The 15,779-nt window shown below is 37.5% G+C and overlaps 1 protein-coding gene across 5 annotated transcripts in view; it reads right to left on the minus strand.

Moving 5' to 3' along the window:
• Ccdc148 (coiled-coil domain containing 148) overlaps positions 1-15,779 on the minus strand; it is a 327,135-nt gene that overhangs the window by 186,970 nt on the left and 124,386 nt on the right. For 4 of the 5 annotated variants that reach the window (XM_063259137.1, XM_063259134.1, XM_063259135.1 and 1 more), the window contains 5 exons: positions 6,320-6,423; positions 2,275-2,357; positions 1,925-2,076; positions 667-762; positions 405-586 (listed from right to left, as the gene is read on the minus strand). In XM_063259137.1, coding sequence (XP_063115207.1) covers positions 405-586; positions 667-762; positions 1,925-2,076; positions 2,275-2,357; positions 6,320-6,423 — 617 coding nt within the window. Of the gene's footprint in view, positions 1-404; positions 587-666; positions 763-1,924; positions 2,077-2,274; positions 2,358-6,319; positions 6,424-15,779 lie in introns of those variants that run through there. The other variant, XM_063259138.1, reaches the window with a different exon arrangement.

Below are 15,779 nucleotides of genomic sequence, written 5' to 3' on the forward strand. Positions count from 1 at the left end.
TCTTACCTGTGAAGTAAAGAAGGCCAGTAAGAGGGATATGTTTATCATGTTTTAACCTTACAGAAAAATCTTTAAAAACTATTATCCATGGGAGGCTGAGGAAGGAGGATTGCTGTGAGTTTAAGGCCAGCCTTCTCTACATAGTGAGTTCAAGGCCACCTTGAACTACATAGTGAAACTCACCTCAAGAAATAATAATAATAAAAGAATTTTTAAAAATCCATTATGCAAGGAAATTATTTTGGAAAAAATTTCTCTCCATTCAATAAATATTCTGTGTAAACATTTATTGATTGTATTCCAGTCACATAGTTAATGACGAAAAAGTAAATCAGAAGTATAGTGACCCTGAATTAAATTTAGTGTCAAAAATCTTCTGGATTCAAGTAGTTTTATCTTATTACCTGTATATGTCTTGCAACTGTAGATCAAAATCATTAAGTTTCTTCTGATAGTTTTCTGTAAAGTTACAGAACTCTTTAAGGATTGAAGATTTCAACTCAGGGTATGGACATTCCAAAGTTTCTAATTCTGTGGGTAGTTCACTAAATAGGTTAGTTTTGTCGTCTAAAGAATAATTGATTATCTGAAAAGAAAATTACACAATTATTTTATTTAATGTAAATGACAAATTGGTAAATAAATTCCTTGCTGCATCCCACTTACTTTCACATGCCAGTCTGAAAGATCATTTTCTATGTTCTGTTGCTCCCGGTTGAGGTTTTCAAAGACGGCTTTCAAATGTTTTTTCACAAAGTCAATCTCGAGGGCACATGAAACAAGGAGTATGCAAATTAGTGCAATTAGTCCAACATGTATTCTTAAAGACAAAAATTATTGTCAAAACTCAGTAAGTGGTGAAAAATAGAAAAGGGAAAAATCAAATAAAAAAAAAGAAAAGGGAAAAATCTCTTTGGGGACATGTGAAAAAAAGTTAAAAAGCAATGCTGGTCAGGCAGAGCTTATAGACAAATGAGCCTCAACGAACCTTTACAGACACAGAGCCAAATAGGGGGCTCACTGTGCAGTCACAGCCATGCTGCACATACATTTGGATTTCTTCATGACAAGGCGGACAACTTAGCACACTCTCTCTACTTTAATAATGTTTCTCCTTTCCTTCCCATACATTCTTTATTTCTAGTCAGCAGCCAGGCATCGTTATAAATTCATGATGTATGAAAGCAACATAGAGTAGCTGAGAAATAGAAAACAAATATCACTTAAGCTCCTGCACCTACCACAACTAAAGTCACAGAGCTCATGCTCTGTTGATAGGAGGCAGTCCACAAACGAATGAATAAAAATACATGAGAAAGCAGTAAGAGGTGGAGGTGATATAAAAACAGGCTGCAACAAGAACTAACTGTGGTTTCTAGAACAGGCCTCTCAAAGGAAAGCACACTCAAGCCAGGAACTAAATGACAGAAAATGTCATCAGTTGGACAGAAGAAATAGCCAGCCTAAGATTTTGAGACAGAAGCAAGCCTGGCATGTTGGAGGCACAGAAAGGTGGCCTGGTTAGCTCTAGGAAAAGTACCCAGCTCTCCTAGAAAGAGAGAGTTCCAGGTAAAAAACTAACTGAAGCATCAAGAAAGGGGTCGGATGGGTAGGTGAACATAAGGGCCGACAGGCGGCAGGGAGATTTTAGCACTGGGATGACCTGAAAGACGCCCCGCCCCCAAGCCCTGCACTGGGGTAGGATCCCAGGGAGGTGGGGCAAGGAAGCAGGCAGGGGGACCAGTTATGAGAAATCGGGTGGTTGGATAGATTCAGACATGTGTTTAAGTACTAAGTGACCATTTTTAAACACACACTGAGTGACTGTGTTTAAATACACAAGACACTGTTGTAAATCTCAAACTGTTTTCATTGTAATGAAAATAGAGTATATGACATTATCAAAAAAATGTGACATACTGACCTCTTCCAGTACTGTGCCTGAGTTAAATGCTATATGCCGGTGTGAACACTGTAAAGTGTGATGCTCTCTGAACTTTAGATCTGTTCTTAGCTGATGAATAGGACTTATCACCTCTTTAAGATATGTACACCATTGTTCTGATAACTCTTGTTCTATGGTGAAACAAAATTAAAAAGAGCAACACATTATTGTTTTAAATTTTTTAAGGAACAGATACTGAGAATACAAATATTTGTAGATATTTGTAACGGAAAATGGCCGTTAATATTAAAGAGAACATGAAGTGAATGGCACATTTTCATTCTCAAAAACAAAATTCCCCTTTAGATATAGGATCAAAAAAATCTCACCAAAATCCTTAAGGTCGCAAAGACACTCATTTCCAATGTGCTCTTCATTGATAAGAGATTTTATTTCAGATTCCAGTTTACATCTGAAATGGACATGTTCTCAATCAACTTTTTATAACTACAATCATACACACAGGTTTAAAAATAAGTGGCAGTAGGAATATTCACTGTATGGGGGCTGGGGATTTAGCTCAGCGGCATAAGCACCCGCCTTGCAAGCAGGCAGCTGTGAGTTTGATCCCTGGTACCAATAAAAAAAAAGAAAGAAAGAATGTTCACTGTAACATGGTTTTGCTCTTTTATTTAGACCATGTACAAAATCCCTAACTGGGCTGAAGTGATTGCATGACCAGAGGCAGCACACAGAAGGCACAGGCACCATCCATGTGAAGAGGACCTAGGGTCCCAGGAAGCAGCTGAAGAGTATCAAGGTGTCCTCACCTGCTCGGATCTATGTAGTAGACAGATATACATGGCAGCAAGATAAAAGAGGACCGGAAGGTGGGGGAGCAATAGAAGAGGAAAAGAAAGAGGAAGAAACTGCACAAACATGGACCCATGATAAGGAGACCACTTTGAAATTTCCTTTGCAGAGATAGGAAGGGGGCCTGCACTGTGGGGAGGCAACAGGGAAGGGAGGGGAAGACGAGGTAAAAATGATTCAAATTCAATATGTGTATGTAACTGTTCCACAAGTTGAATATAATTGTCATGTATACATGTTTGTTATAAAAAACATACTGGTAAAAACAACAGCTTAAAAAAAGAAATGAGATTACAAACCAGGTAAATGACAGTACCAGTATATTTTGTTTTTGTGTACTAGGAATAGTAATAAATCTTTATATTTAAAATATAGTTTTAAAAAAAGCCAATTTTTAGAGTGAATCCTAACTGACTCTTAAAACAGGAATCCAAAAATATGCCAGGGTTACAACTCAGTAGCACAGTGCTTGCCTGGCAAGTGTGAGCTCCTCAGTTTGATTTCTGGTACCAAAAAAAAATTCTTTTAAAGTGTGTTTTATCTCTCCCTTATGGCAGTCAATTAAATCACAGAGAAGAGTTCACTTTATTTTGATTATTAAAGTGAAATATTAAAGTTGTATAAAATAAGAAAATGGCCACAATTAAAATACTTCAGTATAATGATTAGTTTCATTTATGCCAACAATTTTCTAGCCTTAACTACATGCATACAGTTGTCATATACACTAATACTTATCGTTCTCTATTGTGGAGCATTTTTTTCTTAACATTGATTTTTTAGATATCTAAATAGTCTAAATCTAAATGGCTGTATTGTATTTCATTGTTATGTAGGCCATCATCATCTCAGTCCATTTACTTACACAGGTAAGGGATTTGTATTTGTAAAGGAGGATTGCTATTGTAAATGATACTTCACCATCTATTTTTCTAGCAGATAGTTTTGTCAGAAATATTTTTAAAATCACCTTTTAAATTGCTACACATGAAGTCAAAGAAGAATTTATTTCAGAACAGAGTCATTTAACCAAAAACGTAGCACTTAAAACCCACTTCAGCTCCCTTATATTTTCAGCACTCACAAAACCCTAGTAGAGGATATAAACTGAAAAAAAGAAAAGCTGTGGGTACGTTTTGTGTTCAGAGGAGACTGATTCTCCACAAAGAAATTTGGCACTATCCTAGCAGGATAAGAACCTGGACTTAAAGTAGACTACTGAGGACATTCAATAGGCCGATTTGTCTCCAGGTCATCATATACATAGATCAGTATAATATGCACACTTGGGTATGTAGCCCATATACCGTAGCCTTTGCACTGTGATGGCCAGGACAAGAGAACTGCAAGTTGGAGACCACTTTGGTCAAGTTAGCAACTCATCAAGACTATCTCCTAAAATTAAAAGAAAAAAAGGCGGGGCTGGAGATGCAGCTCAGTGAGAAGGTCCTGGTACTACCAAAAGAAAGTCCTGGTATCAGCAAAGGAAAAAACAAAAACAAACATATAAAACTTCAGGGCTCTTTGTGGTACCACAATTATCAGAATGCAAGAAAGGAGTAGCTACCCTTGGGAAAGTATATAAAGTCCTCGCAGGATGTAGTTTAAGTAAGCCTATTAAATTCTAAACAAAAATTTTAAATGTAAATATTAAATATAATTTTAAATTTGGAAATTTTATTGATTTTTTCAAAGAATTAAAGTTTGCCTCACACACACACACACACACACACACACACACACACACACACTTGACTAACAAGAGTAGATCTTATTGATATAAATGGCATTCTGTGGGGAAAAAAACTGCCCAACTCCAAGGTCATAGAGCAAGAGAGAAAGGTGCAAATGCCTCAATCACAGCTCCACACAAAGTTGTTTGTTTACATTCAGCAACAAACCTTAATCTTCTGAGATTTAAGCCTCATTTGTAAAGCTGGGATAGCAATTATACATACCTATACTGCAGGGTCACTGCAAAGTACTTAACATATTACCCACACAAACTAAATTACCCAACCAAAGTTAGACATCATTGCAGGCACTTATCTTCTGTAGCGCTAAGATTCTCAAATGCAGTTTTCTTCCTTATTTGGAGTGGGTATAGATTTTAGTTTTTAATTTCACTGAATGTATAATAAAATTAGCCTACATTCTGGAATAGCACAGCAAGTTATCTTGGACTTCTTCTTTTTGTCCAATTTTCAGCCATGAAATGTTTCAAGACATGAAAGTCATCATTACTAGAGTATCCTTCATTTCCATTGACTTCATATCATTCCAATCATCCCACAGAATTATTTGCCATAATGCTATATATACACTTCCTCTGTCCAGTTCACAGACAACTTAATGCACAAATTAAGGAGAAACAAGACAGTTAAGATTAAAGGAAAACAAAACCTTTTCCCAGCATCATCTTTTACACTTGAGCTTGCATCAGTGAACATTATAATTAAAGGTTTCTAATGGCTTGCTTTTTTCCATATTTCAAGTTATGCAAATTTTTTAAAAATCCAACATGCTCAAACATTTTCTTTTCATAAAGGTGACTTTTTGAAGAGTAACATGGGTCTGTCTTTGTTTTTTTTTTTTTATAGCAGAAGTATGGTGATAAAGTCTACATAATTTTGTTTTGAGTTATTCTAGAATATAAAACCCTTGCCAGCTGAGTCTTTTACCTCACATATGGAAATCACTTAGAACAAGGCATACCTATTAATGTGAAAAATACCTAAAGTAAAAAATAAAACTAAGGATATTTAGAAATTTGATTTAGAATCTGATAACATAAATTATCTGCTTTGGCATAAAATAAATGATTAGCAATACACATTCAAAAGCATATTTTATAAGTAACAGGATCACTAAAGCTTTACATATGTGTATATATATATCAAGATATTATATATCATATCTTTATAAAAGATGAGCAACACATCTGTCTTCTCTTTTTATCATGGCTTTTGAAAAGAAATTTATATTTAAAGGCCACAATTAAGATTGAATATAAAATTATTTTGTTTTAATTCAGTTTTAAGTGGCTGCTAGAAATAACAAAAGTAAAAAATCAAAATTGAATGTTACGATGCAACTACATTAAGAAAACTATGGAACAACTTAAAACACCTTAGTTCAATTTATTCATCCACATACTGCAATTGTGTACATACTTCCTAATGTGTTTCCGTCATATGAAGATGAATATGATAGCATGTTGGATGCTGAGAAATTACCATATAGATTCATTTCTATTATCCTTCGCATGTCGCATTATATTTTGATCACATATTTGTCTTCCCATTATAAAATATGCCAAACTTGGAAGTAAATCCAAGTATGAGAGGGGTGTACAGACAAACAAGTGATGATATTTTGGCCTTACAGATACTAGATTAAACTGAGGCAATGAAAAGATTTAAATTTGACTCAAATTCAAACCATAGTCTTACATTTTGATTGTAATTATTTAATTAACAAGAACATTATAAAGCATTCCACAGTTAAGTCCAAAGCCTAGTGATTTCTACATGTTCCTAAGGAGACTCCCCCTCCTCTTACCTGAGTTCATTTAGCCGCTGGTGTTCCTGCCACCACACTTGTTTGTGCTGTTTCATTAGCATTTGTTCTTTAGATATTTTTGAAGTCTTCATTGTTTTTCTGATCTAGGTTTAGAGGAGGAAGTTCAGAAGAATAGCAACATCACAGATTTTAAAATGTCTTTCTCACAACATAAATACTTAATAGGTATGTTCTAGATTAAACACTTTTTTCATTCCTTACTAGTGCATCTTCTAGTGCATCATATACCTAAAATGCTGTATCAAAAACCAGAAGGAAGAAAAAGAAAACAGTTTTCAAATACTGGCCAACATAAGAATCTTTTTAAAGTATGAAAAGAAAGATAAAGTTATCCTGAGGAAGGTCATGCTGCCCTCGGACCTTGGACCTTGCACCCACACTTTAGGGCTTCCTTTGCGACCCCTGCCAGCCTGGAGGAACGCCACGTCTAAGGTCGCTGCCTGGGCAACCCTCCCCATGTCCTAGACCAAGTACTTGATCTTCAGCTCCCACTCCTCCTCCCAGGACCTTGAACTGAAGTGGATTAACCATGCTGAGTTGAAGGGAGATTCAGTGACCTCTCACCCATATAAAAGACCTCAGCAGGCTCCAATCACTATATGCTCCTGTGCTTCTCCTGACATTCTTCCTACAACTTCAACAATCAGTTGAAGTTACAACTTCACTAAATAAAATAGGACCAAACAGGATGAAACAGAATGAAGCCACTCAGAAAAAACCGTGAAAGCAACATAGGACTTCAAAGCAAGATAGCACCCTACGGATGCCTAGACTGACACCACCAGCTTACCCTTCAGCCTAGGGCCACAGAGGCCATCCCACCATGCTTCGTATGTGCCCCTCAGATTCCCAGACAGATGCCACCGGCTTGCCTCTCAGTGTAGGACCATGTATGCCCCATGGATGGTTATACTGATGCCAGTGCCCCCCCACCATTGGTCCAGGAATGCATACGCCACTGCACCGTGTTTCCAATGTGTCCTACAGATGCCTGGACTGATGCCACAGGCCTGCCCTTGGCCCAGGACCACCTAGGCCTCCGTGCCATGCTTCCCTCATGCCAAGCAGATGCCCAGACCCAGGACACCTGCTGGCCCCTCAGGGACACACCCTACCTCCTGGACCTAATACTACTGTTGATCTTCAGCTCCCACCCTTTCTCCCAGAACCTTGGACTACAGCAGATTAACCATGCTAGCTTTATGGGAGATTCAGTAACTGTCTTACCCAAACAGAGGATCTCAGCAGGCTCCAGTCAGTGTGGTGAGTATGCCCCTAAAGTAGAGGTGAGTAAATAGGGCCAGTAGTAAAGCTCCCTCCAACTACCTGTAAGACTTTGGTGAGTCTGGCAAGAGTGTGGGTGACTCCTTCCTGCACACAAGGAACATCAGGCAGAGTGAGGAGTATACCAATAAGGACTCCCCCAACTTAGAGAAAATCAAAAAGGCTTGTGGGACACACAGGCCTCAATAAGGACACAGCAGTGCTTCAGCCAACACAAACACTATGGACAGGGAGATTTATGACCTGGAATAATGTGAAGATAAAGTAACAGCAGGAACTAAAAGTTGACCTACATCAATACTACTAGGCTTGTCAGTGTAGGGAGAATATAGGACTCACGCAACAGGCCTGGCAGGGAGAAGTCAGGTGATTATCCCACCTCTTCATTGTGGGACCCAGCAATTGGACAAACATCAACCTTACCATAGGACCCAAAATACACACTACCAACAGTTGACACTAGTGGGACCAAAGGACCAAATATTAACCCAAAAGGGGAAAATAGCAAAACAAAAAAAGCAAAGTGCAATCTCAAATATCTAGTCGACCAGGAGCAAGTACAGGAGACACTGAAATAGAGGACTTCAAAAGTAACACACCAGAAATCTCTGAAAATATAGCAAGTGGAATAAAAGACAACTTCATGAAGCTATAGAGGAAATCAAATTAGAACTAACCTCTCATTTAAAGACAGAAATAACAACCTTAGTAAAGAAGTTGCTCAGCACAGCTAAAGAAGAAATAGATTTAAAAAATGTACAGGACCATGGGAAACTGATTGAAAACTTGAATGAACACTGTAGAAAACAAGTAGAATTCCTGAAACAAACTCAAAGAGACACCCAAGAAACAAAAAATTCTATTGAAAGTTGGCAAAACTGTTTAAATGAAGCTGAGGATAGGATTTCAGACCCCAAGGACAGGATCACAATTAGTGATCATGAAAGGACAGAACTTTTAAAAAATAACAAAGTAGCATAAAATGACAATCTACCAGCTTCAAGATGATGCCAAGAGAAACAATATAAGATTAATAGGCATCAGTGAAGATGCAGGAGTTGATGCAAATGACATAACTAAAATATTCACAGAACTAATAGCAAAAAATTTGTCAAACATGGGGGAAAAACCTGATATGCAGATAAGTGAGGCATATAGAATGCCAAACAGTCAGAACCAAAATAAATCTGCACCCAGACATATAATAATTAAGATCCCAGACATACAGTATAAAAAAAGAATACTAAAAGCTGTTAGAGAAAAGACATAACTCCCCTATCAAGGAAAGCCCATCAGAATCACAGCAGACTTTTCAGCACAAATCCTCAAGTCAAGACAAGCTTGGAGTGAGGTATGTCAAGCCCTGAAAGAAATCAACTTTCAACCCAGACGGATGTACCTAGAAAAACTTCCATTCAAATTTAATGGAGAAACAAGATACTTCCATCACAAAGAACAACTGAAGAAATTCATGTCCACCAAACCAACCCTAGAAAGAGTATTGAAAGACATACTACATAGAGATATATATGACCACAATCTCCAGAACAACAGAAAGAAACCACCAGGTAGGGCAAGCAATTAAACAAGGGGGAAAAGCAGAAAACAAACAACTGAAACATAACATGGCAAAGTTGAGCAGATACATATCAGTGATATCCATAAAATGTAAATGGCCTCAATTCACCTATCAAAAGAAATAGGTTGACAGAATGGATCAAAAAACAGGATCCCACAATATGCTGTATACAAGAAACACATCTGATCCTAAAGGAAACTTGACTTTTAAATCAAAGGATGGAAAATAATATTCCATGCAACAGGAACCCAGAAAAAAGCAAGGGTAACTATTCTATTTGCAGAAAATGTGAACTTCAAACCTAAAATGGTTAAAAGAGCTAAAGAAGGTTACTACATACTTGTTAGTGGAAAAATTCAAGAGGAAGAACTAACAGTTATAAATATATATGCACCAAATACAGGAGCACTCACCTGTATAGACAAATACTAATGGATATGAAAAACCAAATACACAAGAACATAATCATAACAGGGGATATTAACACCCCATTGTCACAAAGAGATAGGTCAACTAGACAAAAAGTCAGCAAAGAAATAATAGAACTGAATCACACCTGTGAACAATTGGACTAAGTAGATGTTTACAGTGTTCCACCCAGTCACATCAGAATACACATTCTTCACAGTTGTGCATGGGGCATTCTCCAAAATAGACCATATATTATTTCATAAAACATTCCTAAGTAAATGCAAAGATATTGAAATTATCCTATGTGTAATATCTGACCATAGCACACTGAAATTGGAAATTAATGGCAAAAGAAATTTCAAAACCTGCATAAATACATGGAAATTAAATAACAACCTTCTGAACAACCAGTGGGCTACAGATGAAATTAAAGAAGAAATGAATCAATACCTATAGTTCAATGAAAATTCAGAAACAACATACTGTAATCCATGGGATGCAATGAAAGCAGTCTTAAGAGGGAAATTTATAGCAATAAATTGTCCTATCAAGAAAACAGGATGAGCACAAATAAACAACCTAATTCTTCATCTCAAGCTTCTAGAAAAACAAGAGAAAGTTAAACCCAAAGTTCATAGAAGAGAGGAAATTGTATAAAGATTAGAGCAGTGGCTGGGGATTTAGCTCAGCAGCATAAGCACCTGCCTTGCAAGCAGGTGGTCGTGAGTTCAATCCCCGGTACCGATAAAAAAAAATTTTTTTAAAGAATTTTTAAAAAGTATAAAAAAAAGATTAGAGCAGTAATCAATGCAATTGAACCTAAAAAAAAAAAACAAATAATTAATTAGTCAAAAAGCTGGTTTTTGAGAGAATAAACAAAATTAACAAACCTCTAGCTAATCTTATCTAGAAAAAGAAGCAAAAAAAAAAAAAACTCATGCAATAAGGACTGAAAAGAGGGCAATTACCTTAGATCCCATGGAAATTCAAAAGATCATGAATATCTACTTTGAAAATCTCTACTCACAGAGTGGAAAACACATAGCAAAAGGACATATTTCTAGAAACATATGAAATACCAAAGTTCAACCAAGAAGATATAGCAATTTTGAATAATCCATATCAGCTATTGAAATTAGAAACTTACCAACAAAGAAAAGCCCAGGTCCTGATGGATTCATGGCTGAATTCTACAAGAAATTTAGAGAAGATGTGATACTCCTTAAAGTCTTCAATGAAATTGAAAAGGAAGCAATCCTCCCTAAGTCATTCCTGGAGGCAAGTATTACTCTGATACCAAAACCAGAGAAAGACCCAACCAAAAAGAACTATATGCCAGTCTCACTAATGAACACTGATGCAAAGATTCTCAACAAAATACTGGTCCATACAATGCAGCAAATCATCAAGAAGATTATACATCATGACCAAGTGGGATTCATTCCAGGAATACAGGGATGGTTTGTCATGGTTTATGTCTGTGTCCCCCAGGCCTAATGAGTTTGCATTGTGCATTTGTGATGGTTCATTGTCTAGTGCATGGATTGATGGTGTCAGTACTCCATCCACATAGGGGAGGAGCCAGGATATGATGTAATGGCAGGAAGAAGGTGTGTCTTGCTCTTTGCTGGTTCCTGTTTGCTGTTTGCAGCCGCCATGAAAGGTGGCCCAGCCATGCCCACCACCTGGGAGCCAACTGAGTGTGGACTGAAACCTCCAAAAACTGCAAGAAATAAACCTTTTTTCACAACTTGGGCATCAGGTATTTTGTCTCAGCAACAAGCATAAAGTAACTAAGACAGAATTTGGTACTGAGGAGTGGAGTCGTTTGCTGTGACTATCTCTGACCATGTTTCTCCAGAGACTTTGGAAATGGCTTGTGGACGGAGTTTGGAAAGGTTCGGACAGGTCACATGGATGCATAGAACTGGAGCAGCTTATGCTGTTTTGTAGAGGAGATGCTGGTCAGAGCTCAGGAGACTAGAAGGCTGAAGATAGAAAGCCTCATGGTAAAGACCAGGCTTGGGAGGTTTCTGCTGGGAAGAAGGATTACATTGGTTGTTGGACTCCACATGATGTGTGTTATGGCTTGGCAGAAAGTTTGTCTGCATTTTGCTCCTGCCCAGAGACTTTGCCTGAGATTAAGACAAAGGGCAATGGACTGATTAATCTTGAAAAAGAAATTAAAAAGCAAATAAACATTGAGGCTGTGGCATGGCTATTGTTGGGGGCTTTCAGCCAGCTCTATGTTTCAAATCAGGAGCAAAGAGCCCAGCAGGATAATTTAAAATGCTGTGAGTTTGGCCAAAAGGAAAATTCCAGGAAGGTTGTGGATTGTAAAGACAGAGTTGAGATTTTGATTGTTGATGGGAAACAGAGAGATAAGAAAGATGGCCCCAGGGCATCCCAGGAAGCAGGTCCCCATCCTGTGCAGCCTCACTACAAAGATGAAAAAATTTGCTCAGAGGGAAAAGCTGCAGAACACCATGTTCCAGAATGGCGACAGCAGCCACATGAGGCTCCAGAATGGCGGCAATGTAGAGAAGCTTTTTCTCATAATCAGGCAAACAGAGCCCTGTGATCCAGGCAACTGACCCCTACAGCCAAGAGAGAGAAAAGCCTGGCTACTGCTTCAGCTGGCAGCAGAGCTGGGCTGCATCCACATGCTGCTGATTTTAGGTGCAAGGAAAATGCATGAATTCTGAGGGTAAGATGGCTTCCACCTTGATTGCAAAGGGTCTGGGAGGCCAAGCAGTGTGCCCCGGAGAGGGCAATTTGTAAAGATGTAAGGGTGAAGCCGAAGGAGCAGTGAAGACCCCAGAAGTTTGAAAAAGCCAGGAATATGGATGATCCAAGGGAAGCCGCAAAAAGCGAGCAGAGAAGATTTAAGAGAAAAGCTGTGGGAGCTGATATCCCTGGAAGTGCTGTTGGGGTGGAATCACCCAAGCCTTTTGGAACTTGTAACCAGATTGCTTCAGATGCTGAGCTTGGAACTCTAGGACTTAATGTTAGCCCTGCTGGATGTTGGACTTGCTTTGTTTCCAATACTTTATATTCCCCTATTTGTAACTTTTGGAATGGTAATGTTTATCTTGTGCCTTTGCATTTCAGAAATGTTTAACCTTGTTTCATTTGTACAGGGACTTACAGTTAACAGTTTGCCATAGATCTTGGAGGAGACTTGGGACTTGGACTATTCAACAATGCTGAAACTTAGGACTTTGGCAACTCTTGGAGGTGGACTAAATGTCTTTTGTATAAAGGATGTACATGAGTCCTGGAGGCCAGGGGTGGAATGTCATGGTTTATGTCTGTGTCCCCCAGGCCTCATGAGTTTGCATTGTGCATTTGTGATGGTTCATTGTCTAGTGCTTGGATTGATGGTGTCAGTGCTCCACCCACATAGGGGTGGAGCCAGGATGTGATGTAATGGCAGGAAGAAGGTGTGTCTTGCTCTTTGCTGGTTCCTATTTGCTGTTTGCAGCCACCATGAAAGGCGGCCCAGCCATGCCTGCCTGCCTGGGAGCCAACTGAGTGTGGACTGAAACCTCCAAAAACTGTAAGAAATGAACCTTTCCTTTCCCAACTTGGGCTTCAGGTATTTTGTCTCAGTGATGAGCATAAAGTAACTAAGATATGGTTTAACATACACAAATCAATAAATGTAATATACCACATCAACAGAGCCAAAAATAAAAGCCATATGATCATCTCAATAGATGCATAAAAAGCTTTCAATAAAGTACAAAACATGTTCATGATAAAAGTGTTTCAGAAACTTGGAATACATGGTGTCTATCTCAATCTTATGACAAATCAACAGCCAACATTATACTAAGTGTAATATTAGCTTTCATTTTTTGAAAAGTGAAAGTGAAAGCTTTCACTTTAATATCAGGAACAAGACAAGGATGTCCACTATCACCACTTCTATTCAACATAGTTCTGGAAATACTAGCCAGAGCAGTCAAACAAGAGAGAGAAAATAAAAAGGAATAAAGATAGGAAAGGAAGAAGCTAAATTATCACTACTTGCAGGTGACATGATACTCTATATAGAAAACCCAAAAAACTCCATTAAAAGACTACTAGAGGTAATAAACAAATTCAGCAGTGTAGCTGGATACGAAGTCAGTGCTCAAAAATCAATAGCATTCCTGTACACAAACAAAAACTCACCAAGAGAGAAATTATGGAAATATTGCTAAAAAAGGAGATTGAAAGGATATTAAAGAATAGTAGGATATTCTTTGCTCTCGGCTAGGAAGAACCAACATTATGAACATGTTATACAGATTTAACACAATCCCAAACAAAATACTATTAAAATGCCTTACAGATCTAAAGAAAACACTCCTAAAATTCATTTGGAAATGGGAGAAACCTAGAATAACAAAGGCAATTCTGGGCAACAAAGGGAAGGCAGGAGGCATCTCAATTCCTGACTTGAAACTATACTATAAAGACACCGATAAAATCAGCACGGTACTTGCAAAGAAATAGACCTGAGGATCAATGGAACAGATTAGAAGATGCAAACACTACTACAAAGACACTCAGCCATCTGATATTTGACAAAGGGGCTAAACATGTTCACTGGAAGGATAGCCTCTTTAATAAATGTGTTGGAAAAAATGACTCCACATGCTGAAGACTGAAACTAACCCATGCCTATCACCATGGACTAAACTAAAGTCAAAATGGATCAAGGATCTAAATATTAAAATAGAAACACTAAATCTACTGGAGGACAAAGTAGGTAGAAATCTTGAAGACATAGGGGTAGGCAGAGAATTCATCAATAAAACACAAACCACATGGGAAATACATCAAAGAATCAACAATTGTGATCTCATTTATTGAAACATTTTTGCACTTCAAAAGAAGTCACCAACAAAGTGAAAAGAAGCCCACAGAATGGAAAAGAATTTTAGCCAGCAATCCCTCAGACAAAGGACTTATATCCAGAACACATAAAAAATTGAAAAACATCAAGCCTCCCAAATTCAAAGACCCTCGTAAAAATGGGCATGTGAGATGAACACACATTCTCAGATGAAGATATACAAATGGCAAATAAATACATGAAGAAATGTTCACCATCATGGGTCAGTCAAGAAATACAAATTAAAACAGCATTAAGATTTTATCTCACTCTGAAAAGAATAGCTGCCATCAAGAAATCAACTGATAACAAACAAACACTGGCAAGGCTGCGGGGGGCGGCAGGGGGGGCAAACACTGCTCCACTGTTGATGCGAGTATAGACTGGTGCAGCCACTATGGAAATCTGTATGGAGATTTCTCAAAAGACTAAGATTGGAAGTTTCATTCAATCCAGCTATTCCCCTCCTGAGTATTTTCCAAAGAAACTGAAAAGGTCAGATCACAGTGATATATGTGCACCCATGTTCATAGCAGCATGATTTGTAATAGCTAAATCTTGGAAACAACCAAAATGGCCATCAACTGCAGAATGGATGAAAAGATGTGGTACTTTTATACAATTCAATATTACTCAGCTATTAAAAAAGGATGATCTTGAGGCCTTCATAGATAAAGGGAGACAACTTGAGACTATACTCATAAGTGAAATAAATAAGAATCATATAAAAAATCACATTGTGTTTCTAGTGTAAAAAGTAATAAGAACTGTAGGAGTAATAAAACCCAAAATGTGTAGTTGCTATTGTAAAAGGGAGGAAAAGAAAGTGCTTTAAAGGATATAACTGCATGAATGTTTAAGTGTGAAGGATTGATAACCCTACTAAGTTTTTGTTGGATCATTGAACAGAATTGTTTGCAGTCTCATTGTTTGAATGTCTACTTTGTATGCTTTAATTTTGTAGCTTGAACAACTATTTCTAAAACAATATGTAGTTTATCAATTAGTGATTTCTTACTATTTATTTTTGAAAGTCTGTATTGTTTCTACCCTTTTTCTGTTTTGCTTTTTTTCTCTTTCAATAAAAGTTTCAAAAAAGGTAAATTCATCCTATTTTTATATATAAAATAAGTAATACCTAATCCATATATCAAAAGTTTCTAGATTTTCTATATACTTTTCCCTGTTTTTGGATATATTTTCTTGTCAGAAATTATGGGTGTCATAATTCCCTCTTTATAGATATACACATTATAGGAAGTAGAAATTCAAAGACTTAA

This window comes from Cavia porcellus, unplaced genomic scaffold (genome assembly GCF_034190915.1).
Source record: "Cavia porcellus strain 051 isolate PalLab524CR breed Dunkin Hartley unplaced genomic scaffold, mCavPor4.1 scaffold_12, whole genome shotgun sequence".
NCBI classification, from domain to species: domain Eukaryota; kingdom Metazoa; phylum Chordata; class Mammalia; order Rodentia; family Caviidae; genus Cavia; species Cavia porcellus.